We start from the raw sequence: 27759 nt of genomic DNA, 5'->3' as shown, positions 1-27759 counted from the left end.
ACCACATAAACTTTGCTTGCTACCCAACCATATTTCGCTTTTATATATATTCTCTTTTATATTGATTATAATCCTCATCCTGAAAAATCCATAGAAAGCAAAGGGATTTTGTTTTAGTTTTGAACAAACTTTCAGTATTATTATTTATTTGCTAGAAAACAAATTTAGCATAGAATTAAAGTAGAATTATGGCAGATCTAGTATAAAGAGGACATTATTTGGTTACGGCAGACTGTACTTCGGCATTTCGATATTCGCTAGAGCTGGCCAGGACGGTGATGAATTTAAAATCGATATTGTTATCGAAATAATCGATGAACTGTATTGATAACTTTGATCCTGGCCAGCTCTCTAAGCTCTGATCTTAGTGATATTTTTTTTTAGGGAAATCGGAAATATCGCGCTATCGAAATATCGTAATATCTTGATACAGATACCGGGCACAGGAATTATTATGGGCTAAAAATGGCACTTAGGATTAAGCTCAGCGTACAACTAGTTTAACATAAAGCAGCGCCTCCTGGGATTACTCAGAGCGCTGCATAATCATCTCGATCTTGTCCCCGGCGGCAGCAATCAGCGGAACAGTCAGGCAGCAGTCAAAGTCCTGCGTCTTCATCTCATTTACCTGGCAGAGGAGGAGGAGGAGGAGGAGATCGTAGATTATAAGGAAACATGCAAAAAGCTATGACAACCCACCTGCATGATCCGATCGAAGGGCTTCAGCAGACCGCACATATCCGCAGGACCACCGCTCCGGATCCTGTTGATAAAGACACCCCTTTCGTACAGGCCATCCGACACCGAGAAGCCATAGTCGTCGTACACCTTGTCCTTGTACAGGGTCACATGGAAGATTCGAGGCTTGCCATTGCCATTGGCATTTCCATTTGTGTTCCCACTTCCGTTGGCATTGCTGTTATTGTTGTTGGACTCCTTGCTGGCCTCCGTGTTGGCCGAGGGACTGCGCGGACGCCTCTGGACCTTGGCATAAATGGCCTGGGTTTGGGGTAGAAGATGACTGTCTCCGCCGCCGCCGCCGCCGCCGCCGCCACCGCTGCTGCTGCCATTGGCAAGGTCATGGCTGCGCAGGATCTTCAGGTCAACCAGCTCACCAAGATTCTGCAGCAGGCTGGTGGCATGGGATAGCGGCATGCCCTGCACCGAGTGCTCGTCAATGGCCAACAGCTGGTCACCCACATGGATCTGGCCATTCTTGTGGGCAATGCCTCCTATGGAGAAGAGAGATCTTGGTGGAATTACTTTTTAGGCAAGGAGGAATAGAGCTTTCACCTTCAACCAGACCACTGATGGTGATGGGCTTGGTGATGTCCTCGCTGCCGGCCAGGGTGATGCCCAGCAGGCCCCCCTTGGGCTCCAGGCGGACCGTAAAGATGATTTGGTGAAGGCTGCTCCCGCTGCTCTTGCTGCTCGAACTGGCTGCCGAACCGTAGACCTTGCTCTCCATGGGCGGCGGCAGGGCAGTGCAGTCCACGCTGAGGATCAGGATCAGGATAAGGATAAGGATAACTTTAGAGGATCTGGTAACTCTCTCTCTCTCTCTCTGACCACTCACCTGGCATAGCGATTGAGCTCGTAGCCGGGATACAGCTGCTCCTGCTCATCCTCCTCCTCGGGCAGCTCGGTGGTGAGGCTCTGCGTGTTCGGCGGGGACACAAAGGACCGGCTGTTGCTTGGCCAGCCATTGCTCTGACCCTGACCCGACCCTGAACCCGCTCCCGGTCCATGTCTTAGCTGGACAGACTGCAGGCTGGCATCGTCCATGCTGGGCACCCGAAAGTAGTCCGGCTGCGGCGTCCGCGACTTAAGGGAGACACAGTCGGCATATTTCCCAGACGAAGTCACATAGGCGCTGCTGTAGAGGTCATGATCCCCGCCAGAAGATGCCAATCCCAGTCCCAGGCCCACGGGGGGACAGTTGCTATAGATGGGACTGGACATGGGCAGGAAATCGGGAAGGACCACCCGCTTGATGGTCAGCGTGGTAAAGTCTGAATTGCTGCTGTGCGGTCCGCGTGCCTCCTCCTTGAGAAGGGCGTCCACGTTAAAGTGCTGAACTGGGTGCTGATCCACGGCCAGCAGGATGTCGCCGGAGCGCAGGGAACCGCTACGATGGGCCGGACTGCCCATCTTTACGTCCGCAATGACCAGGCCGCCGTGACTGGAGCCGCTGACACTGAGGCCGAGGCCACACTTGCCGGCGCGCAGGAGCTTCACGCTGAACACACCGCTGGAGGGCACCACGGCGTCCGGCATATCGAACTCGATCTCCAGCTCCAGCCAGTTGGCGGGTGCGGCAACTCCCCCGCCGCCTCCCCCTCCACTTCGGTTGGCGTTGCCGCCCTCCAGCAGTTGCCGCATGGCCGCCGCATCTAGGCTGTACATCTTATTGATGGCCACGATGCGATCGCCAGCCTGAATGCAGCCGCTGCGATCGGCCACCGAGTCGGCCAGGATCTTGGCTATGGTCACTGCTCCAGCTGCAGCTCCAGAACCAGCTGCTGTTCCGGCTCCTGTGCCGTTTCCTAGGGCATCTGCCAGGATAATTCCCGCCCCGTGGCTGCAGTCGAGGAGCACGGGAAAGCTTTCCGCCCGGCAAAGGCCCAGACCCATGTTGCTGGTTCCTCCAGCTGGTACAGAAGCGGCTGAAGACAAGGGCCCCTCCAAAGGCAGGGAGCTCTTCCGGGCGAAACGCTGACGCTGGCGACCCGCCGTCGATTTGCGGGACTCCAGGGTGCTAAAGCTGTACTTGGGACTGCCCAGGGCCGTGTGACCTGTGCCAAGATATATAAATAAATATAAATATATAAGTATTTATTTAAGAAATAACAAAAAACAAAAAATATAAATTTAGTAAAGTAAAATATTCAAAGTAAGGCAGTTTAGCTCCTTAAAATCGAAGAACTTCTTCTAGAACTCCTGCTGCTCCTCCACAAATTGATGGAGTGGCTTCTGCCCCCCAACCTCTTCAATCACATCTCCCTTCCTCCATTTAATGGACGCTTTTAAGACCTCTTCCAGCCTGTCCACATCCACTTCCATGGCAACTGAGCCGCAGCTTAGCTGATCCCAGCTGCGTATCCTCTGCCGAGTCAACAATTTATGGCATCACCTCAGTCCTCTCCCCCTCCTCCTCCCTCCCCACTTGGTTCTATATTTTATTTGGCTCGTACTTGGATCCGGATTTGGCTTCGATTGATTGTCAGGAGGGGAGAATGATCTTGCTATGCTTTTTTCGGCTCTTTCGGTGCTTTCCGTCTTTGGAATGTGCGCCTCGCTGCGTGTTTGCTTAACAAATGGAGGGAGGAACTGGGAAAAACAATTGATTGGCTGCAGCGAGGGTGGATAGAGAAGAAAATGGGACAACACAGAACATAAAACTAAAAGAAATATTGTAGAAATTGCAGAAATTCGACTGAGAAACTCTTAAAAATAACAGTTAACTTGCGGTTAAGAGTGTTTGTTAACAATTAATATTTTAACAATTAATATTTTAAGATAATGATTGCCGATAAAATCATTTTAACTTGTTTGTTGTGTAATTGAAAAGTAACTTTTTTCTGTTTTATTAAATCTTTATGTTTTCTAAACAGCACGTTAACGTGCTTGCTAATGTTAAACCTTTGCATTTCTCCTAAAATTGATATTGTAAAAAGCCAAGATTTGATTGTTATTAATGAATAACATTGACATATAGCTTAGCTATAACTAGTTCGAGTTTAAACTATTGTAGATGGGTTTAGGTAAAGGTTAAACTGCCTGTAAAACTGCCTGTTAAATGTATGTGTCACTGTCACCCTAACTGCTAGATTGCATCTCACACTATACTTTATATGCCTAAATACCATATGTAGTATATGATCTTAGCTATAATACGCTCAGTAATTAATGTTTGCAAATGAAATTAACATTTAATTTAACATTTAAAGTGCATTTTAAGAGTGCCTCTGTTTCTGTTTCTGTTTCTGTTTCTGTTTCTGTGACTGCCAAATCCCACCTCGCACTTTACTATATATGGCTTGGCGTCTCTATTGTTTCAGTCGCCGTCTTGGTTGTGGATGTGGACGTGGACGTGCTGTTATAGAGGCGGCTTCTGTGCGGACGCGACTGTTCATTAGCCGTGACGCCCACGCCAGACCTTCGACACGCCGCTCGGGAGCCTGGCTGTGTGTTGGCCTTGTGGGGCACAGATTGCCACCGTTAGATAGCCAAAAAAAAAAAAAAAAAACAAAAAACAAAAAATAATTCAAATGGAGCTGCAGCAGCAGCAGCAGCAGCTGGCGAGGATCTGGGGCACTACAGTAGACATAGACATAAGCGAAGACTCACCGCGGCGGGCCAGCGCGTGAGCGGGCATGATCTGCATCTGTGTGTAGCCGCGACCTGTGCCGGTGTCCAATATGGTCATCACCTCGTCGGGACTGAAGGCGTTGTGCTCGATCATGGTGTCGTCGATGGAGAGCACCTGATCGCCAACGGATAAGGCACCACAACTGCAAAGGGGTTAGCCGTGAGAATGGATTTCTTTATTTCACACAACTTTGGTAGTTGCTAATCCTCACCGATCCGCAATGCTGGCTGGCAGGATGCTGGCTATAAAGACCCCTGCCGACTCCTCAATCTTCTCCTGGGCGCTGCTGGGGGGTGTGCTCGATCCAGATCCAGAGGCGGCCACTGCGGGCGTATAGTTGCAAAGAACCAAACCCAATTTGTCGTTCATCGGACGCTCGATCTCGATGAGCAGCGGTCCCATCGAGAACTCGACGCTCTGCACCACAGAGACATCGTACTCGATGGTCAGGTTGGTGTAGCCGGAGACATGGCCGCCGCACTTGATGATCTGCTGGGCCTCCGCCAAGGTCTTGCCTATCAGCGAGACCTAAAAGGGCAGAGAGAGATGGTTTTTCAGCAAACGGAAGCGGAAGCGGAAATGGAGGTGTCAAGGTGTCACTCACATTATCGACGCGCAGCAGCCGGTCGCCGGGCTTGATGCGTCCGGTCTTGTAGACGGGTCCATGGGGCCGAACATGGGTGACAATCAGCGGGTAGTCGGCCCCACCGCGCAGCGTTAGACCCAAGCAGCCGCTCTCCCGCTCCACTGTGATCTGTGCCAGCTTCGAGGTCACGCACAGGCTGTTCTGGGAAACTGCTAAAGAGGGCCCATGATGGAGGAGTATAGCTTGGGCATGAAATATATCACTTACTGTATTCGGGCAGCGAGTATTCAATCTCCACAATGGCGGGACCTGACTCTGATCCTCCAGAGCAAAGCATATTCATTACCTTCTGGTTGCTCAGGCCAATTGTGGAGATGCCATCGATCTGATGGAGGCGATCGCCGGGCGCCAGGAAGTCCGCCGCATGGCCCACGGGACTCAAAGCACCCACCACCGGCGGATACGATAGGTCGTTGCGTTCTAAGAGGAGTACAAATACAGATATACATAGGTATCTATTATATATGCTTTTCTTCCTTTTCCAATCTCTCGGAATTAATTAAATCTCCTCCTGGATGGTACTACATAGTGTTTGCCCCCCTTTTTTCATTTGGATTTCCTTTGCCAGCTACTCTGTCAGCGACTCGTCAGCCAACGCAGTAAAATCTGAGGGAAATCAAGGGGAAATCGGGTGGAAAACTGGGGGGGAAATCATAGAAAATTGCAGAAAGTCAAGGGGGTAAGAGGAAAACAACAGCGCGTAAATAAAGAAATCGGGTAAAAAAAAAGCGGCGACGGACAGTAGTTTGGGGCCAGCCGCATTGAGAGCGCAACTGGCGAATTGCCAAAAAAAAAAAAAAAAAAAAAACAGAAAAACTAGCCGCCAAAAAAAAGTTGTCCCATAAGAAAAGCTAAGAAAATAGTAGGAAAATTATGGGGGAAAACCGACACGTCGCGACGCTTTATGACAACACATAGCAAGACACTTTTTCCCTCCTTCCCTGGAAAGTGCAAATGATGCTGATGGGGTAGGGAATTACGTCAGTCGAGAGAAGGAGAACCCTTGGAGGGTTAGGGTTAAGGGTTAACGTTAACCCCTCCCCCGCTGGAAACAGTGACCCTTCGCCTGGACTTCACACCACATAAATTGCCAAAAGCCACATCGCCCGGCAGATTAGTCAAGAGTACCAAATCCAAATCAAGATGCGAATGGTTGGACTTTATATTCTGATTCAGACGAAATCCGTCACACCAGACAGCAGGGGTCAAGGGAATAGGGAAGTAGGCAAATCTTGAATAAATAATAACAAGTAATTAATTATTAATAATTAAAAAGAAATAAAAAGAAAAAGCTAGGCATATAGAAAGAAGCTTTCAAGCAGAGGACCGCGAGTCTGGGCTAAGAATACCTCTGGTTTAAGGTTATAAATAAATTAGAAAAAAAGGAACAAAAGGTAGAAATATATACTTTATTCTAAACTATATTTGTATCTTAGACCTTTTGTATCTTGGTCAATAATAAAATCATTTGATTCCTTGAAATATTCAAGCTTCTTGGAGTTTGGTAACTAAAAACTTGACCTCTTGTGTGTAGCGCCTACGTGGTACATACTCATTATTATGTCTGGCATCGGTCCCCGTCCCGCCTTCTGGGGGTGGGCTTCTCTCTAGATTGGAACGATGATTTATTTTGGCAGCGACAACAGCAGACGGAGACTACAAAATACAGACGGAATCAGAGACGGAGACGTTTGCCGGGAAGCCACGACGAGCATTATCGACGGCGACAGAGACGCGTTCCGCATTCAAATCGAATGATTCCGGAGACCGGCCCACATTGTCTAGCGATCGGCGGTGTATAGCTTTGGCCATACATATGTACATATATATATATATATATATTCTTTTGCATGGAAACCACCCTCAAAGAAATGCTAGAGCCATCTGAGAGGGCAGCCAGCCACCCATCATAGACCCGACCCCATCGACATAAATCAATGCGTAGCCCAAGAAATAAGTACTTTCGGTTGATATAGACGACTGGCTATAAACCCCAAAAAATATATTCCATAAATGTGGAATAGATTGGACTTAAAATGGGCTTTATAAGCTATGATTTCTCTTTTTGAGAGAAGAAAGACTAGTTTTCTCTATTTCAGGGTGCTTAAGAAATAACTAGGAGTTTACAAAACCCTTTCAAATATGTCTAAAAGTATGCAATACAACATTTTAAAGCACCAAATTCAATATACATTTGTGTAGCATACTTTTAGAGACTACTTTAAAGGGATTTAAAACCGCTGGGAATTTTTCCAGCACTTCCTTTTCTTAAAAATAGTACAAAAATTGTTTAAAAATTCTCTTTTTTTATGGATAAAAAAAAACAATAAAGATTTTATAACTGACTTACTTAAACTCTTAAAATATATATTTTCAAGGACTAATTAATTACCATTTCACCTTGACAATTAAAGCAAATAATCCAGTAATGGATCAATCAATATTATTATGAGCAACCCGCATAAATATCGCCATCAATTGAGTTTTCTGATTGATCCGCAGCGGGGTTAGCCCAATTTGTATCTAAAATAATTTCCCCCGAATCTGATTCATACATATATATGTATGTATGTATATACCGATTGCTACTGATTCATAGTGACAGCTGCCAGGGCAGCCAAAGAGCTCGTCAAATCTTTTCCTTGCCCTGGACCAGCATAAAGATATCGGCTTACCCACAACCCCTTTTGTTTTTTCCCTCCACTCGAGAGGCATTAGTGGAGGGAAATATCTAATACCCCTCTCGCTCTCTCACCTGCAAATGTGATGGCTAAATGCAGGGCATTCCGTGGCAGGGTAATGGTGGCATAGGTGGTGCCCCTTTCCGGGGCCAGTCCAGAGTCCTCCGATTGCGCCGGACTCATGGCGCGGTCAACTGCGAAAAGAAAGTGAAGATTGTTAAAAAAAGAAAATTAAAGAAATTTAATTTAAAATTTAAAGATTTAGGAAAATGTTTCCCTATTTTCTCGATTTCTTTAATCTTTGTTCCTTATTTTTTTTACTATGTGCTCAGATCCCACTTCAAAGGTGTCAGGGAATACAAGAAACTTCTTTACTCCTCCACTGACCAAGTGCTGAATATCTTGTTGTAATTGTGTAATTTCTAGGGAAAATGTGTGGGAAATGCAGACATCAAAGAAGACACTACTATGCTATAATCCACAGGCGTATCCAATTCAATTCGGAGAATCCCCCAAAACACAAATCGCGACCTTCGGCGTCGCCAAAAAAGCTTCAATTAAAATTCCACAAGCGAATGAATCTCACTCGGTGAATTATAAAAACCACAAAAACAGACAGCCCAGTATTTATATATACATATATATGTATATATATGAACTCAATTAATCTTGTACGATGCCCCCGACACAACAACATGTGGCACGAAAAACAAATAGAAACCAACAATACACGAGAAACACCGCCGTAGAAGTGGCAGCTTCCATTGCAGAGATCTCTGGAGATGAGGAGGAAAATTGGGAAATCGAATTAAAAATTGAAATCAAAATCGGATGGCTATAGCTATAGCCTATAGCCTGATAAAAGGCAGCACTAAATTCCGATGTGAAATGGCCAATTTGGCAATGCGATTTAAGTGACTTTATCAACTTGAGAAGCTTTCAATTTTATCGAGCTTTGCCTTAATTTCATAAAAACTTTCTAAATTCCCTTCTTAGTTTTTCTTAAATATAGAGAAATATTGTTATAAATGTAATTACCAGTTAAATAATAGTTTATCAGCGAGTCTTTTTGGAAACAATTTTGATTTTAAATATATTTTTTTGTAAATATTATAAATTAACTCTAATAACTACAATATTAACTAAAAGGCTTTAAATCACAGTTGAAATTAAAAAATATTAGTTAGATATTTGTAAACTATATTTTTTATTTTTTGTTTTGTTTTTAAATAAACAGTAGAGTGTAGAGTGTCTAGCAAAATATATTAATTTCCTATAGTTTTCACCTATCTTTATTTTTAGGTTTCTTATTTCCAAATAAATGAATTCAAACAATTAAGTAAACAATAATAAATGAATAGATAATAAGAAAAATCGATTATTTTCCTATTATTTGTCATAACAAAAGTAAAAATAATAACAAAAGACTGGTGGCAAAAAAACAATTATTCTCTGGACAGCTTACAATGTTGAGGTGGCACCCAGCCTCCCCATTACACCCCCTTTTGCCCCCTTTAGCCATCTTCATTCACTTTTTGTGTGCTTTGTGTGCTGTGTGTGTGTCGCAATACTTTTTGTTCTTATTTCGTGTTTTGTTTTGGGGACCATGCGGCGTATACGCGATCTGCTACAATTACGCCGTGTGTGCGTAACGAGTGAATTTCCTTCGGAAAAATAAAAGAAACATATATAGAGAAGAATACAACAAAAAAATACAGCAAAAAAAAAAAAAAAAAAGAAAACTAGTAGAACACACACACACTCGAGGAGGCAAACACACGTGGCAAAAGTCAGCAGCGTTTGACGCAAGCGGACGCGACTTTTATTTTCGAACGCTTCAATGGCGCATAAAGTTTTTCTTAATGCGCCCGCCCGACTATGAAAAGCAGCAACAATAATTAGGCAAAAGCCAAAAGCCCCCAAGGAAAATGGAAAAACTAACCAGGGCCAGGGACCAGGGGTAGAAGCAGCAGCAGGGGCAGCAGAGCTGCTAAAAAAACGTAGCGTTTCGCTTCATTTGTCCAACAAAACACACACACACACATACTATATAAAATTGTATATACATTTATACATATATATATATATATAAGCATATATGTATGTGTGCATATGTAGAGAGCTGATTCGCTATAATTTATTTTCATTTAATTTGTTTTCTTCGGTTGCGACTTCGGCTTTGCTTCTTCTTAGCCTACGAAAGGTGTGCCAATTTGGGGCAGTTGTTGCACCTTTGGCTACACTGAGGAAAGTTTTTCTCACTCAAAAATTAAATAAGATATATCTAAGCTTAAACTTAAAAAATAATAATAATGATTTTTAGTCTACAACTAAATAAGCTAAATAAGATTGAAATTAAAATTAATATATATTAATATATTTATTTACCAAGTTTTAGGTAGCCATTTTTCAATAATACAAATTAAAAGCAAGTTATATATTTATTTCCCAGCTCCAAATATTTTTTAATATTAAATTTAAAGTGTAAAAATACGAAAGAATTAAGAAATAAATTTTTAAAAAACGTTTAGCTGAGCATCTTATTTTCTACTAAATGTAAACTTTGTTTTTATGTGGTAGAATTTATATTACCTTATTAATACAACTTTTATAATATGTAAAATAATATTTATCAAAACAAAAAATAAATTTGAATATTATGTTTTTGTAAGAAAAAACATAAAAAAATATAAAACACTTTCCTGAGAAAGTTTTTTTCCTTTTTAGTAATTTTTCTGTTTTGTTTTTGTTTTTGTTTAAATTGTACCTTTTCCCCTCCCTCCCTCTATCTCTCTCTCTTTCAACGTCTCCACTTTGATTCGCATTCGCTTTGAAGTCTTAACATTTCTCTATTTTTTTTTTCTATTTTTTTGATGCGCTTTTCATTTGCTATTTTTACATGTGGACTTTTCATTTTCGGTTTGATTTCCACCGGCGAAGGCGCTATTAGTTTTTCCTCTTGCTTTTTTTTAATATTTTTTTTTTAGTTTTCTTTTCTTTCTTTTTATACCCTTGCAGGGTATTATAATTTCAGTCAGAAGTTTGCAACGCAGTGAAGGAGACCTTTCCGACCCTATAAAGTATATATATTGTTGATCAGCATCAACAGCCCAGTCGATCTAGCCATGTCCGTCTGTCCGTCTGTCCATCTGTCCGTCTGTCCGTCTGTCTGTTTCTACGCAAACTAGTCCCTCAGTTTTAAAGCTATCTGAATGAAACTTTGTATAGGGTCTTCTATATACTCTCACTGCTATATATGTCGGAACGGGCCGGATCGGACGACTATATCATATAGCTCCCATACAAATGTTCGATAAATTTTTAGAAAAAAAATTATAACTTAGCTGTTTTTCAACATTTTTGCACCATTTTTTAGATATGGCCATTTTATATTATCCGAAAAGTGCTTGTCAAACTGTAAAAGTTGAATCTCACTTGGACCAGTGCTTATCAAACTGTAATCTGAACTTCCGCCTAAAAGATGCCACGTTTTTAATAGAAAACCCCAAAAGTATGCTTTAATTTTTTAATAATGCTAATGAGCATCACAGATGCAAGTGAGCAAAATTTTTCATTCAATTTGGCCGCTTTCCAGACTGGGGTAACAGGCGAACAGAAACCAGCAGCAAGCAACTGAAAACTGGTATAAACTGTTATAAAAACTTTTGGGCAAATATAATAATTGGTATAAACTGTTATATTTCATTTTATGCATTTATACCTATTTGTTGCCGACAACAACAGCTTGATGGCAACAACAACCCCTTTACAACAACATCCCTGCAGCAGTCCATACAAATTTCTGAAATTTTCCATGCAAATTGCCCGTTTCCCAAATTGGGATAACAGGCGAACAGAAACCAGCAGCAAGCAACTGAAAACTGGTATAAACTGTTATAAAAAGTCCAAGTTTCGAACCATTGATCTTGGAGTAAGCGAAGACTCAAACCAGATATGACCATATTGTACATTTTTTGGCTAAAATGTTGCTTAAATGCACCTGGGCACACTGAATCTGACTTTGCATCAGTGATGCTCATCTATCTATTTTGTCCCAATAAAGAAATATAGCTAGATGGGCATCACTGCTATTACGCCTGATATATTGCCTCCCAATATTGCAAAATAGCTACATGAGCATCACTGATGCAAAGTCTGATTTTATAGCCTCCCAATATTGCAATATAGCCAGATGAGCATCACTGCCATTAAGCCCGATTTTATAGCCTCCCAATATTGCAATATAGCTAGATGAGCATCACTGATGCAGATGAGCATCACTGATGGAAGTGAGCATCACTGATGGAAGTGAGCATCACTGATGGAAGTGAGCATCACTGATGGAAGTGAGCATCACTGATGGAAGTGAGCATCACTGATGGAAGTGAGCATCACTGATGGAAGTGAGCATCACTGATGGAAGTGAGCATCACTGATGAAAGTGAGCATCACTGATGGAAGTGAGCATCACTGATGGAAGTGAGCATCACTGATGGAAGTGAGCATCACTGATGGAAGTGAGCATCACTGATGGAAGTGAGCATCACTGATGGAAGTGAGCATCACTGATGGAAGTGAGCATCACTGATGCAAGTGAGCATCACTGATGGAGATGAGCATCACTGATGCAAGTGAGCAAATTTTTTCATTCAATTTGGCCGCTTTCCAAACTGGGGTAACAGGCGAACAGAAACCAGCAGCAAGCAACTGAAAACTGGTATAAACTGTTATAAAAACATTTGGGCAAAAATAATAATTGGTATAAACTGTTATATTTCATTTTATGCATTTATACCTATTTGTTGCCGACAACAACAGCTTATGGCAACAACAACCTTTTTACAACAACATCCCTACAGCAGCCAATCCAAATTTCCGAACATTTCCATGCAAATTGCCCGTTTCCCAAATTGGGGTAACAGGCGAACAGAAATCAGCAGCAAGCAACTGAAAACTGGTATAAACTGTTATAAAAAGTCCAAGTTTCAAACCATTTCGGAGCCGGCGGTAGTAAGCGGAGACTCAAACCTTTTGAATCCAAATTTAGGTGTTATTTTACAACTGCACCTGGGCACACTGAAACTGATCGTCGTTAAATTCAAATTTGACAGTTAAATTCAAATTCAAATTTGGCAGTTAAAATATTTAAAAAATTTTTTTTTAATTCTAAAAAAATTTTAAAAATCCAAAAAAATAAGTTAAAATATTAGAAAAAAATTTTAAATCTAATTTGAGACATGAGCTTCTGGTATTTTATCAGAATTTTGGTATAAATTTTATGAAAATCGGACGACTATATCTTATAGCTGCCATAGGAACGATAGGGAAAGTAATAGACAAAATTATAACTTCGTTGTTTTTCAACGTATTTTCATTTACTTTAAGTCATGAGCTCATTTCAGAATTTTGGTAACAATATTATGAAAATCGGACAACTATATCATATAGCTGCCATAGAAGCGATCCGTAGATGTAGAGAAAATGTAAAGCTGGGAATGTATAACTGTAACTTTCAAACTGTAAACATAATAAGTATAGGTAAAATGTTATGAAACTCTGTTTAGTGTCTGTTTTCGGCATTATAATTTATGATATAAATATGAAAACCAATCTGCAAGGGTATACAAACTTCGGCGAGCCGAAGTTAGCTTCCTTTCTTGCTTTGACATAATTCATTGGAGCAAGCGGAAATGATATGTACATATGTACACGCAGTTTCATAAATAAATGTAATCAGAATTTTAAAGAAAAGCGGGAAAAACATGCGACGCCCTGGAAGTGGTCGAGATCTTAGGAGAAATAGGGAAAAGCAGCAAGAAAAGCAGCGGGAAATGCTGCGAGGAAAAGCGGAAAGGGAAAGCAAGGGTGTGGTGGTGGTGGGAAAACAAGTTGAAATGAGCCAAACGCTAAATGAAATCGAAAAGAACCCATAAAATAGCCAACTAATGTGATGGAGTGCGTATGGATTTATGAAATACTATATATACGGACGGACAAGCACTGCCAGCTATATCTTTCTCTATATATGTATGTATATATACATGACTTGGATATATATGATTTACGAAGGGATAACACTAACTCGAACTCCTTTTTCAATGTTAACAAGTGATGGAGAAAGTTTCTTTGGCTTCAATCTGTTTTAAATATTAGAATAGTTTTATTTGAATAATTTTATTAGTGAAATATATAATTTAATATATATTTAATTTTATTTAGTATTTGTATAGTATATAATATATATTTATTTAATTAGTTAATTATTAATAATAGAAAAATATATAAGAAAACCCCAAGATGCCGCAGCATCACGCATTATTTTAAGAGGTGAGGTTTCATTTGAATAAATAACTATATTCATTAATAAATAATAAGGAATAAAATGAATATTAGTGACCAAGTCGAACTTTTTACTAATTAAAAACATCTTAATTTTATTTGAATAAAAACTCTTACAAAAATTAAGAAAATGTTTATAAAACCCCCAAAACTGTTAAAAATTAAATTAAAAATGCAAAAAGCCACCACAAGCTCTGCTTGATAATTGAATTGTAAATAATGAGCACTAAATCTGAATGTTTCCGGGAAAAATCCGACGCAGAGAAAGTACCCTAAAGTACTAGACCCCAATTAACTTGCGGAGGACATCGTCTATAATGGCATCGCTGGCAGTTCCCGGCTAATTCACAGTGCCATTTGCAGTTCCGTTCTGGAGAAGATGAAATGGATTTCTGTGCGAGATCTTGGAGTTCTTCTCCGCACATTACTTGTAGAGCAGTTAAGGCTATTTTTGACAACGGTTTCGCCTTTCGGTTTTTATGGCCACCACTCGCGGAAAAAGTGTGGAAAACTTATATGTATGTGTGTGTGTGTGTGTGCGGTAAAATTTATCGGCGACAGTTGGCAATTCCGTCTCTAGCGGAAATCGCGCTCATCCGCAAAAGATTTGCCCGGCAGACCAGACTCCATTTATAGTGGCGAATGTATACTACATACTTCCTGAAGTCATCCTGGCAATTGGACAGATCTAAGAGCAAAATAGACACTTGGAGGCCACCCCAGACGATGATCCCCAGATTGCCGGAGATCCGGATTCAAAAAGAATTGCAGAAATTGCACAAGATTGACAGACACAAAGACAGCTTCTTCTTTTCCATTTTCCAACACACATTGCTGGGGGTCGTCAACGTCAGTTTTCCCAGCTTTGTTGATCTTTCCTTCCAGCGATTCTAGGGTTGTCTTCTATAGAATCGAGATAATGTTGTCTCTGCTGGAATGGTTCATTTGCCGCCTTGAATTCCTCAACGATTTGCCACATTAACTTGCTAAATAGACATTCGTTTCCAGGGAAATCTGCCCCAAGGCGATCTGTTGGAGGTCGGAACTGCTTGCTGTTTGGAATTTATCAATCTTCTCAAAGAATTTCAGATCATTAGGGTTTAGATCAAATCGTACTTTAAGAAGTTAATTATTACAAATATTTTTGAACTTAAAAGACCCCTTGTAAACCTCTCTATATTCTTAAAATAAATCATTTTCCAGCTCTTCTTTCTATATCTTTAGTTTATATACGATCGGTGTTCCCTTTGATTGAGCTGTTCTTGTATTTATTTCTTTGACAGGTGCTGGGAAGAAGATCCATTTGATGTGGATGTGGGCCAATCAGTCGACTAATTGACTGATTGACTGACTGACTGACTGACTGCTTCAGTGGATATTGATGGATTGACAGGGCAATCTCTATTGGCAACTTGAGGCTTTGTTATTGTTTGCCACTTTTCTCCAGCTTTTAGTTTTTTAATTACTAAAAGTAGGGACTGTTAGGGAATTGCCACAAAGTGTTGTGGTTGCAACATGACAGGGTTAATGGGTTAAGGGGGGAGAGCAACACAAAAACTGCGCAGTTGCTGTAGCGGTGGCGTTTTACGTCCATTAACCCACCAAAAGCAGACTTGGCCCCTTCACTGCCATCAAACATGTTACATTATTGCCTAGATAGTACTTTATGGGGGAACTCCCTTCCAGGTTAAGGCGTTACTATATAGTATTACTCTTCTCTTAGGCTCGGTTTTCATCGCAAGCAGAGACGATCTAGCTATGTTTTTAAGTAAATAAGCTAAAATAGTTTCCTTTCTTGTTAAATTTAAATTTTTAAATATTTATTATAATATTTATTTATATATAATTTTTCTTTATATAGTTTTCTTTAAATAAAAACTATTAAAAACATCTCCTTAAGGTGCTGCCTTCCCTTTTCAGTAGCTTTTCTATTCTGTTTTTGTTTTTAGTTTTGTAAAAAATGCCTTGACTTATTTATTAATGGATACACAGCTCTCTGGGCGTGAAAATACCAGTATGCCAGGAATTTCTCGATGGAATCTATTTAGCACAAGGCTCTTAGTCCCTCCAGACCCCTTTGTCTCTCTTTTTTCTTTCTTTTTTTTTTTTGTCAAGAAGACAAGAAAAACCAATTATTGCAAATGAACTCGAGTGTGGTTCCGCAAAAATGTCAACATCTGATAAAGCCGCAACAAATGCGAAATGCGAGGACTGTTCTTAAGGAAGGGGGCAGAGGCCCGGCCCTGTTGCCACCAAAGTGCAACAGCCACAACGAACTCAACCTAAATGAACCGAACTCACCGCAGGAAAAAAAGGGCGACCCTTGCGTGTATGCAAAAAAAAAAAAATAATAAATAACAGAAAACAAAAAAATTAAAAGGGAAAAGCCCGGGAGCCACAAGGGGAACTTCATTGAGATCCTCGAGTATTTAGCAAAACGTTGACATTCATTTGATGAGTGCGAAAAACAAGCGAAACAAAATAGCCCAAGCAAATCAGACAGCCAGGGATGCAGTGATGTAATTTGATGTAATTGCAATGAAATTTATGAAAAAAAAAAACGTTGTTAAAATATGTAAGGAAGTCCTAAGTCAAAATCCAACCTACCGTATTCTTTGTTTTAAAACATATAGAAAATTGTCTAACATTTTTTCATAACTCCAAAGATTTCTACATAATTTATCACAACATTAAAGTGTTGTAATACATAGCTATTTCATAAATTTATAACAATATTAATCAGCATTATCCTCCGAAAACCCTGATCCATAAACAGTAGCCCTGGAAGGACGATACCCTTCCATTTCGTTCCCCTCGGTTCATGGTTGCCCGCACATCTCACATCGCAACAAATGTAGCTGACTCCCTGCTCCTCCTCCACCGCCTGTCGGTGTCTCTCTTTCTCAATGCAAAAAAAAAACACCCTTTTGGTGAAAATTGCAAAATTATTTCAATTCTGAAAGGGTGGAGAGGAGTGCAGGAGGTGACGTGAAGCAGCAAACTGGACTGGAGTTGAGTTGAGGAGGCGAAGAGCCGCCACTAAGTCGCGTTGCAGTCGTGGAACTCTGCCTCAAAATTGATTTACGACCATTTTGGTATTTTTTTTTATGACTTTTTAAAGGGGCGGAACAGTAAGCTGTAGCAGAAAGTGAAGAAAATACACCAAAAGAAAAATATATAGAAATAAATTACCGATTTAAGCAATTAATAATAAAGTATTTTTAATAATTAAGACCTTTTATTAACCTAATTTTTTAATATATTTTTAAGTACATTTCAAGTTTCTGTTATTTTTTCAAGTGCATAACAGAGTCATAACTTTGTACGGAACATTTCATTTGCACATCCAGAAAACATTTGACAATTTTCAGCAGCTCTCCACGCTGGCCATCTGCAATATGATGCACTATATATGGTACATAGTACCCCAAAAAGGATCCCGAGAATTATTGGAATACATATTGGGGCATATCGGATAAGAGGGTTCAGATTTATGCCCCGAAATGTTAATTACCCGTAACCGATCCCCGGCCCCCGCACGCAAACTGATGATAACACTGCAGTTGGGATATATGTATGTATATATTGGGTATCGGTATCTTGTATCTTCACCGTTTCAGCGTTGACAAAACTGAAGGCGTTGCTGGCTCCAGATAACTCTAGACCCGGACTTGTAAGCACTTCACACACAGATTGTCAAGGGCCATCATTAAATTTGTTTCGGGGAGGTTGCATACAAATTTTACAACTCATCATGCCCGAAACTCAATTAAAGGGTCCCAGAGTGAAAAGATATAGACACAAATACTTGAATGCTATGCTCAGAGTGCTGCTGGATGCTGGAGGCTGTGCTCCATAATGAGACTGTGACAGATCACTGGAATCGAATTTCCCGCCACTGAACGCCAGCTTAATTAAATTCCTTATTGAAAATGAAAAAAGGAAAGTGAATTTCCCATGAAGTGTATAGGGAAGGGATAGCTTCATTATCATCACTTAAACCTAATTCGATCGTTGGGAAATTTGGTTGATCATTGGATTATGTTATCATTAAAGCAACAAAAAAAAAGAGAGATATAACTCTTTGCCACTAAAGAGCTCGGAAAAACCCAATGGAAACGTCATCATAAAACCCAATTTGTGAGGAAGACTCTTAAATATAGTTATGAAATTTAATATATCATTAATTTATGTTATTATCTAGCTGAAAAAGGGGATGTTCTTTTATTAGAAAATTGTAATTGGTAAAAGATCTAATGGTAGATTAACATTTTTTTTTCTTTTAAAATTTATATATTTATAAATAAGAAATTTTCGAAATTTTATTGATATGTCATTATAAACCGTAGAATATTTTATTTCAGGAAAATGGGGAGGTTTGGGAAAGGTTTTTTCTAATAATAATTACCAGTTTAAGATTCTTTTTTAATATATGAAATATTATATTCGTATAAATATTTTCCTTATTCATCTACAGAAATATTTGCATTCATAATTATTAAATGCAAGTGACAATGGGACGCAAAAAATCGCAGTTCTCTATATTATTTTCCTTATGGAAAATGCGAAAAAAGAGATTGCTATTCAGTCTAAAAAAAATAATTATGAGGAAAATAGCAGTGAAAAACAGCAGCGGAAAACCGGGGGAGGCACACGAAGTTGTCAGCCAAACGGCAGACTTTACAAATTAATCCAAAATCCAAAAAGTAAAAAGTACAATAAAAAGAAAAAAATCCAACGTGTACTCCAAGCATGATGTTGTTGTTTTTATTATTTGTTTTGTTGCTATTTTTACACAGCCTCTGAAATTGTGACATTCTCCCTACTTCCCCCATCTCTCTTGAAATTTTCTCTCTTGAATAAATATATCTGGAGGCTGTGGAAAATGAGCGAAATAGGGGTGTATGTGAAACGTGTGGATTTTAAAATTTCAATTATGTATAATTATCTTTATTTTGAGAGCCTTAAAAAATAATTTTTTTAATCGGAATTTATTTTTAAAATTTATTTTAGAAATCAACATCCTTTTTTTTATAAATTTCAAATTCAATAGCTTACTTAATAAATTCATATAAATTACAAATTTCAGAAGTAAATAGCTGTCTAAACTATCTATTTTCCATCTTCGCTTTTCTTCTATTTTCCTTTCCCCACCCCCTCGCCCTCTCACAACACCCTTCTGTCTGTCTCTGTTTATGTTTACTGCTGAGTGACGTCGTTGTGGCAGATTTCGCGGCGGCAATAGGAAAATTAAACAAAAATAAATGGCAGCAAAATGTTTGCAACATGCCACTGTCTCAACAACAGCAACAACAAGCAAATATTGTAGAAGAGGCCCAAGAACAACAACAAAAACAATAACCATGGGTGGCACACAACGAAAAAGTGACCATAAAATTGGTCTGAAATTCTAGAGAAGCAGAAAAGGAATAATTGTGAAAACTAAGCAAAAGTCCAAGAACTTCAAAAGGAAAATACATTAGCTAAAATAAATATAAAATATAAATAACTTACATTTTTACATTCCATCATATGGTAGTTGCAAGTTCCTGTCAAGCTTAATAAATTTTTATTATATGTACTTTAAAGAGTTTCACCGAATTCTATAATTTCTCGATATTTACCAAAAGTGATATTAAAAGATATTTATATATATTAAATTAAATTGGGTATTTTTTTAATAGGATTTGTTTTTGTAAAGTCTATGCTAGGGCTAACGTTCACATTAAAATGTATTAAAGCCTACGTTGTATCTTTAAGATACTCGCAGTTTTAATTATATAATAGAAATTATAAGTAGATTGTTTCCCAGCTTAAATATTTGAATATTCTAACCCCTACCATCACCACATACGTTGTTCCGAGTTCAAGGGAAGTGCACTGAACCCACGTTTTCCATCTATTGTCGGCAACTTTATTTGCGTTATCAAAGCAGTTGCTGCCACCTCCTTGCGCCTCCTCCTGATTCGATTGTTATTTGCCCCATGTGGCCCACTGTGCGGAGTGGAGAGAGAGCGGGTGGACGTGGACGGTGGTGAATAACGGGCGCGAATGTCATTTGCCTGCTGCGCTTTGTTTACATGGTTATTCCCCACTCCGATCCCGTTGCATTTGTCGCTTCCGTTTGATTTGGCAGCTTTATGATACGAATATGGTCCCCAAAGGATTTATCACGCCCCAAAAACAAAGGCAGGGCTGCCGTTTGCCACCTTCTCCACCTCTACTTTGTCTACGCGTCTCTCTCTCTCTCTCTCTCACTCTCTATCTCTCTCTCTTTCGCAGACGAAAACAAAACACTTTAAATCCAGAGGCGGGTTGGTCAGGGGGTGTTGCTAAGGGGAACCTTTGGGGTTTTGGTTTTTAACCCTAGACGGTCATGCTTATTTTTCCTACGTTAAGGTTATGCTTCGTCGAATCGACGACGCCAATTTTAAAATAAGTATAATTGTTAAAAAACAAACAAATATTGTAAAAAAAAATTTAACATCGTTTAATTCATCATTTTAACTGTTCAAAATTAGAAATAATAATTAATTCTTATATTAAGAATATACTTAAAAACTAAGAATAAAAAACGACCTTTTTTTCATTTTTCGAACTTTTGTGATTTTGCGTCGTCGAATCGACGAAGCATGACCGTCTAGGGTTAAACCCTTTTCCTTTATTTTTATTTTAATCAGAAGTTTGCCTATAAAGTATATATGTACATTCCTGTTTACCTTCAAAAGCAAAGTCTCAGTGTTAAAGTTTCATAAATTAAACTTTAAAAAACTTAAAATGTATATGTAGAAATTAAGGGAAAATTAAAAACTAAAAACATATGACCTTGTTTTTGTGCAACCTATTTTAATCTACTCTGCGATATGTAAATTTTTAATGATTTCTGAATTAGGGAATTTTCATTTACATTTCAAATTATATTAAGTCTTCAAAAAAAAACTCTTTTAGGGACTGCATACCCCAACAAACCCCCTTGAAACGCCACTGTGGCAAGCAACACCAACTGTTGTCGCAGTCGCCGCCGTGGCCATCCCACTCGCTCAGTGCTCATTTCGTTTTAATTGCGTCAAATTGTTGAGTTCTTCGCGACGCTCTCTTTATTCGGAGGCCCCCCTTTTGACAACACCCCCACTCCCGCCCCTGGCACTGTCCCTTGGCTGTTGCTTTGTTTACACTCGATGGCCGCAATGTGGCGAAAAATAAACACACACAGGCACACACGCACACCCGAGGAAAACTCTTACGCACATGGCACGAAAAGGAAACACAGGGGAAAGTGAAAAGTGAGGGGCAAAAATCTTCGATTGCCCAAAAACAAATAGGGGAAGGGAATGTGGGGGGGGGGTAGGTCGAGAACAGGGGAAATGCCGCGACAGTGGCATCTCGGCGATTTCTCGCTTCTTAGGCAGAGTCTCTCGGTCTCTTGAGGAGAAATACACTGAGGGAAAAATATAATGAAGTAACATCATTTTATTTAATAGGTAAATAATTTTTTAAAAAATATTATTATTATATAGCTATAATATTTATTAAAAAAGAACAAAAGAAAAAAAGTGCTCATAATATTCTCGATTTTATAAAAGATTCTTATACGTAAACAAATACTATATGTTTTTGGTGTAGGAAAAGAAAGAATTCATTGAATTCTTACCCCTTTTAGCCATAAGACGTCTTACCGTCTGGAAGAGTTAACCCCTTCTCCGATTTATCTTAAACTCCCCCCCTCAATACTCCAATACTCCAATACTCCAATACTCCAATACCCAAGCCCCAAATCACACATCACCCAATTCCATGGAGTGCCAAGGGGAAAAAGAGGCCGGGAATTATGAAAATCCCTGGATGAGCGAACCTACTCATGACTTTTATTGTTCCTGCATGCTGCATATATGCATATACATATATGTATGTATGTATATTCCCTCGGGGATGTGGGGAAGTTGGGAAAATGGTCTGTCTCCAGGGAACGAAATAAACCCATCAACAACAATGAAGTGTCGCCAGAGCAATAAAGGAATTGCAGCTATGCAGAAGACGAAGTCTACACTAGGAATAATTTCAGTAATTTTAGATATATTATTCAAAGATCATATTGTAATAGAGTCTTTCAGTTGATAAAAACCATAACAAAGTCAAAAAATTATTGATTTAAATATGGAAAGCATTGATTGTTAGTTTTTCTACACATTTCTCTTCTAAAAAAAAGTATTTCCCATTCTAATTTTAGCACCGATCATAAAACAAGGAGACACGCCCTCTCATCACTTCCCCTTCTCCCCCCATAAATGGCTAAATCAGAATTGCTTTCCAAATCAGTTGTAAATTCCAAACACTTCAATTTACTGGCCATAAAAAAAAAGTCGGGAAACAAGACTCGAACAAATTCATTCTGGCCTGAAAAGTGCACAACAAAGGCAATACACAAATAGATAGTACCCATGGCTCGCCCCCAGCGACCCATATTTTCCATTTCCATTTGGTGTTTCAGTGTTTCAGTGGGCTCTCAAACATTTGTTCGATGTTCAATCAATCATGGCCCCAATGCAACTCGTAAAAAGTGTATGCAACCCAAAGGAATCCATAAAATCTAAAAAAGAACTAAAAGCAGAAGCACACACATGATGGTGTTTAAGGAACATTATCCACTTTGCATTTATAGTATATCGGTTACCCTAGATTCTGTTGCTGCTGCGACATATCATGATGATCATAAAAATTCCATAAATTTAATTGTCCCATAAGTTTTGCCACATTTTCCATGTCAAACAGAGACGTGATCTTTTCGGGATTTTCTGCACTCTTTCAATCGCTCGAAAGGAAAAATCCATATTGAGCTTAATAGCATTTTTAAGTTTCATCAATATACATATGTATATGTTTCTTGTAAGTTGTATCGGTTAATGGCAATTTGTTAAATCGGGTGAAAAGATTACAAACGATATAGACAAGGATGTCAACATTTGTTTGGAACCAGAATAAATGAGTTATTCTAAAAGTTTATATTTTTTGAAAACGTTTTTAAATAATTTTCTTAATAGGTAAACTTGTTTTTCTAAATTTCTATACAATTATAGGAATAATAATAATAATATATAAATCATAATTCCTAATACCATCAATTGATTTCCCTAAAATATACATCTCATTCCCATTGCCTGTCATCGCCTACAATGGTATCTGTGTTGATCCATTACATTTTCCCATTCCATTCAACTCTTTTTTTACGATTTCATATGTTTTGTCGTTGATTTTATGGGCATTTAATGTGCGTCTAGGGAAGGGGGACGCCGAAATGAGGGTTTCTTTCTCTTTTCTGTTTTTTTTTTTTTCGGGGGAGTTGTCATCTGTTGGGTCTCTGATTTGAATTTAGAGTTGGATCCGGGCATTGACATTGAACACCTTTCGCCGTTCTCAGGCTATGTTTGCTTTACGAAAAGTCGAGTCAAATCAATCGCCTCAGTTGTTGTTGTTGTTGTTGTCGCTGTCATTGCTGTGTAAACAAGTGACATCTGGTCATCCCCCGGAACCAATCCCCCCTTTTTATATGTAGTATGAGTGCACGCCTCTGTTTGCCCACAATTGCAGATGAATCTATATATTCGGAGCCCGTGTATTCATACTGCAGTGATCAAGGCAATAGTGGAAGATATCAGATACTTGTAATTGTTCTCAATTTCAACTCAAATGGGAAATAAGGTAACTAACATTCAGAAAACACATTTTCTATAGAAATTTTCACATTTTGAATTAAAAAAGATACTAATATCTTGAAGGCAGCTGTTCTGTGGCATCAATGGGCGATTGTGTGGCATCGGGCAGCAGCCAGCAGCAACATTCTGGCCAGGCAGTTGGCCTTATCTAGCAGATACAATCTGCGGCATTCCGCGCAAGAAAATTAAGCAACAAACGGCGGAGGGGCGGGAGCAGGGGCAATGGCAATGGCAACAACAATGCGGCGCATCAGAAATATTTAATTAAATGCTTAATTACGCCTGCCATGCCATAAATTCATCAAATGCAATTTAAGCCCGTGCACACGAACAGATGCAGATACTTTTGTATCTCCACCGACGGTTCGGTTCTCCTCCATTCACTAAAAAGTTCAAGTTGCAATTGGAGTTGGGCCATCATTTTACCCCCACTTTTTTCCACTCTTCCCTCTTAGCTGACATTAATCCCAGCCGCCTGTCCTGGCGGCATTTTTAGATCATTAATCCGCGCCAGTATCTTTTGGATTCGCGGAACCAAAACTCAAAGTGAGAGAGAGAGAGACGACAACCTTTTATGACCATTAAGGTGCCTATCTAGATCTCTGCTTTCGGATAGGTTAAAGGTCGACCAGAGCTCAGAATTTATTTTGGGAAAATTCTGTAAATGCTCTGCAGAATCAGGAGCCTCCATTTTGAGATTGTGCAATCCATTCAATTACGTCTCAATTGATGGCAAATGCATCTGATCATCTGCTTATCCGATCAGCTCCAATTAGGCATGATATATCGGTGGCACAGATCCCAACCGGGGAACTGTTGAACTTCTCTGATTTGGCAATCGCATTCGTTGCCCGGGTAATCCATCACATTGCCCGCTGATCTCATTGAACCGTTCGCTGGGGGGAAATCAAGGGTCAGGTCACAGCAGTAGGAGGAGCGGCTGCCAGAACCGAAACTGAGGGGGAAATTGACGACAAATTGCAGGGAATTCGAGTACGGTTGGAAAATGAAAATGAAAATGAAAACGAAACGCGAGCAATTACATTCAATTGAAAATGTCAAACATTGTCTTGGCTACTACACTGAGAGAAATAACAAAGGTAAGGAGTCACACACAAACTGATTTTCATTTCCCAGGACGTAAAATATATATTTGATTAAAATCGAGTAAAAGGCAGAAATAAAAATACAATTTCAACAATTTCCAGCAGTTTCCAACAAATAGTTCGGATTTTGAACAGTTATGTTTAAAAATGATTTATTTTTAATGGATTAAATGGACTAATATTTGAAATACACTTTCCACATTTTAAAATCTTTAATAACTCTAGAGTTTAATATAACTTTTATCCCTCTATGCTTAGTAAATATTATAAAAATTGAGTTAAATTAACATTTAAATATTTCAAAGTAAATTAAATTTCTTTTCAAGATTTCCTCCCAGTGCTTGCCAGCTGATATCCGCTTATACAAAGATATACACCGTCGGATATTTGTATACAGTTCTATATCTAAATTCGAGCACTTGAGGGCCGTACGCAAGCACCTTGGGCGGAAATGCGATAACCCTGAGCGGGGGAGGGGGTGGCGGTTGGAAGGCGAAAAAGTGGAAAAGCGGAAAATGGGAGCGCACATGTTGGGCGCCTCTAAGATGGGGGCGATTGCTGGGAAAGTGGGGAGAGGGGCGGGACGAAAAAGCGGAAAAGCTCTTACCGGATAACATGGGCGCCAAGGCGATGCCGCTACTGTCCGACTGCGGATGCTGCTGTGAATGGTGATGCTGTCCATTGAAGGATCCGTTGTTGAGGGAGTCCTGTTGCTGTTGTTGTTGTTGGTCCTGCTTGAGGGCCGCTGATTTTCCAGGCACACAGCCCGAAATGGGCTTCTTTGATTTCCACAATTTCATTTTGAGTGTTTTTCAATCTCCTTTATCTCCCCCCCTTTTTTTTTTTTTTTTGTATCCAAAAGGTTCTCTTTTGGTTTTAATTTTCTCAACGCTCATTCATGGCAAATTGTTGCTTAGCCGGTGACATTTTCACAAAAAAATAAAACACAAAAAACATAGAAAAACGAACCAAATAAAAATAAACAAAAATTGCCCGCTTCGAATTTTAAGTTCACTTCCAATCGGAATTCAGCTACTGCGACGTCGGCGGCGACTGCGATGCGACTGAACTGCGTCCGCAGAACACGGCCCGAAATTGCACAATGAGCGATCTTGCTGCCAGTTCACTCTCTCGCTCTCTTTAGAGGCCACTGTGCCACAGCGCACACTCTGCTCTCCAAGAATTTTTGGGCGCCGCACAGTGGGCCGCACAAGAACAGAAGCCTGCATTCATCAGTAACTTAAAAGTAATTCACCAGTAAATTCAAATGAAATATCAATGAAGGAATTTTCATATAAAATTACCGATGAAATTAATTTCTAGGCTGTCATCAGTGACGATTCATAGATGAAACGTTGCACAAGTTTTAAGGAACATTTGTTTTCATTTGGATGTTGCGCAATATGTTGCTAGAAACATTTTGCCTCGTCTGCATTCAAGACTCTTAAATTTTAGTTTTTATAAATTTTAGCATAATCAGATAAAGTGAATGTTGTGAATGCACTTATTTTAAGCAGACAGACGAATTGCTACCCACTGTACATGGCTCTCTTTGCCCATGATGCGTGGTTCGCTGCCGCTGACTCACACACTCGAGTGCAGAGAGAGTGGGGCGTAAGTGGAGCACTTTCTGGGGAGTTTGGCGACTGGAAGCAACACAGAGAGAGAATGAAAGAGAGAGCGCAAGTGAGTGCGGCTCGCATGAGTGCGGCCCATTGGGCGGGGGGGAGGAGTGCTTCACTCAAATCAGTGGCCGCCACTCATCACCGTTATGATTATGAGCCTGCTGATGAGCTGCAGGCATGGCAATCAGCTGCTGGCTAACGGTAACCGTAGGTTAGATTCTGGGTTTGGCCTCTGACCCCAAATGTCAAAAACGCCAAAGAGCGCCAAATGCTCGTATGCGCGACGGGTGTCGCGAAATTTGCTAATTAGTCACGAAAAGCGACGGCGGCTGCTCGAGATGGTCAACGGAAACAGGACAAACGGATGGACGGACGGCAGCACGCAAGCGGAACATCTGCTAATGACCAGACAACAGCTGTTAGCAGCAGAAGTTAAAGTTGCAGCATGCAACAGTTCCTAAATGAATTAATTTTTTATGTTTTTCTTTTCCAAATGGTCTTGAGCCATTTTAACTTTTAATAAAGTTAGGTATATTTAAAAATATTTGCTTTAAAATCTTCACAAAATTTCAATAAATAATAGCTCTGCATAAGTAATTATACAAAATTAAATATTCGCAGTGCTGTTATTTTTAACCAAAAGCTGCCTTTGTTTACATTTCTTTCAATATGCGGCCGAAATATTGCGATCCATCCATCCAGTTTTCGGAAAAGTAAATATTCTGCCGGTTATTCAGAGCAGATGCAGCCATTATTTGACTCGAGGGCATTGACACGAATTAAATTATATAGAAATTTTATTCCATTGCACAATTTACGGGTCCTTTTGATTTCTCTTAAACACAAAGTACAAATGTGCGGCCACCTTTTGGGTTAAAGCTACGGATTTACATCAAATCCCTCCAGGCAATGAGTCCCTCTATAAAGATATACATATATGTACATATGTATATATAGATTTTATTTATACGCGATTCCCTCTTCCGTGTTAAATGCTGTCTTCCTCATTTTCGGTGAAAAGAGGGAGGCTTAATGTCTTTAATGACCTCGACTAATGATCGAAGCTGATTGATTCGACGGAATCGTCGAAGGCACTCTCCAAGTTTGTTGTCTGCCTTTATTTTTAGACTCAATATAGTCTACACACACCTCACTACCCCCCATACAAAAATGTAATTCCCAGCCCCAAGGTGTCACTCTGGCAGAGACAGAGAAAGAGAAAAGGCAGAATTGGGGGAAAACTATAGAAAATACAGGGCAAAATGTCTGTTGAGAGCATT

At 39.8% G+C, this 27759-nt stretch overlaps 1 protein-coding gene across 2 annotated transcripts; it reads right to left on the bottom strand.

Moving 5' to 3' along the window:
- Positions 1–175: 175 nt before the first annotated feature.
- On the bottom strand, positions 176–25920 carry Grip (Glutamate receptor interacting protein). Of its 2 annotated transcripts, none has more exons than XM_041775011.2 (10): positions 25462–25920; positions 7774–7893; positions 5226–5438; positions 4977–5170; positions 4584–4900; positions 4351–4514; positions 1577–2795; positions 1294–1496; positions 700–1232; positions 176–628 (listed from the first exon to the last, which is right to left on the bottom strand). In XM_041775011.2, exons 1-10 carry the CDS (start codon positions 25652–25654, stop codon positions 527–529), a joined length of 3258 nt encoding a protein of 1085 aa, XP_041630945.1. In that variant the 5' UTR covers positions 25655–25920; the 3' UTR covers positions 176–526. The 2 variants fall into 2 exon arrangements, with proteins under 2 accessions (XP_041630945.1, XP_041630946.1); XM_041775012.2 differs by having other exon boundaries at positions 4977–5167.
- Between the last annotated feature and the right edge of the window lie 1839 nt (positions 25921–27759).

The sequence above is a fragment of the Drosophila kikkawai genome, chromosome X (genome assembly GCF_030179895.1).
Source record: "Drosophila kikkawai strain 14028-0561.14 chromosome X, DkikHiC1v2, whole genome shotgun sequence".
Lineage (NCBI taxonomy): Eukaryota > Metazoa > Arthropoda > Insecta > Diptera > Drosophilidae > Drosophila > Drosophila kikkawai.
Note: the sequence above shows the minus strand (reverse complement) of the source record. Positions and strands in the feature narration are given on the sequence as shown.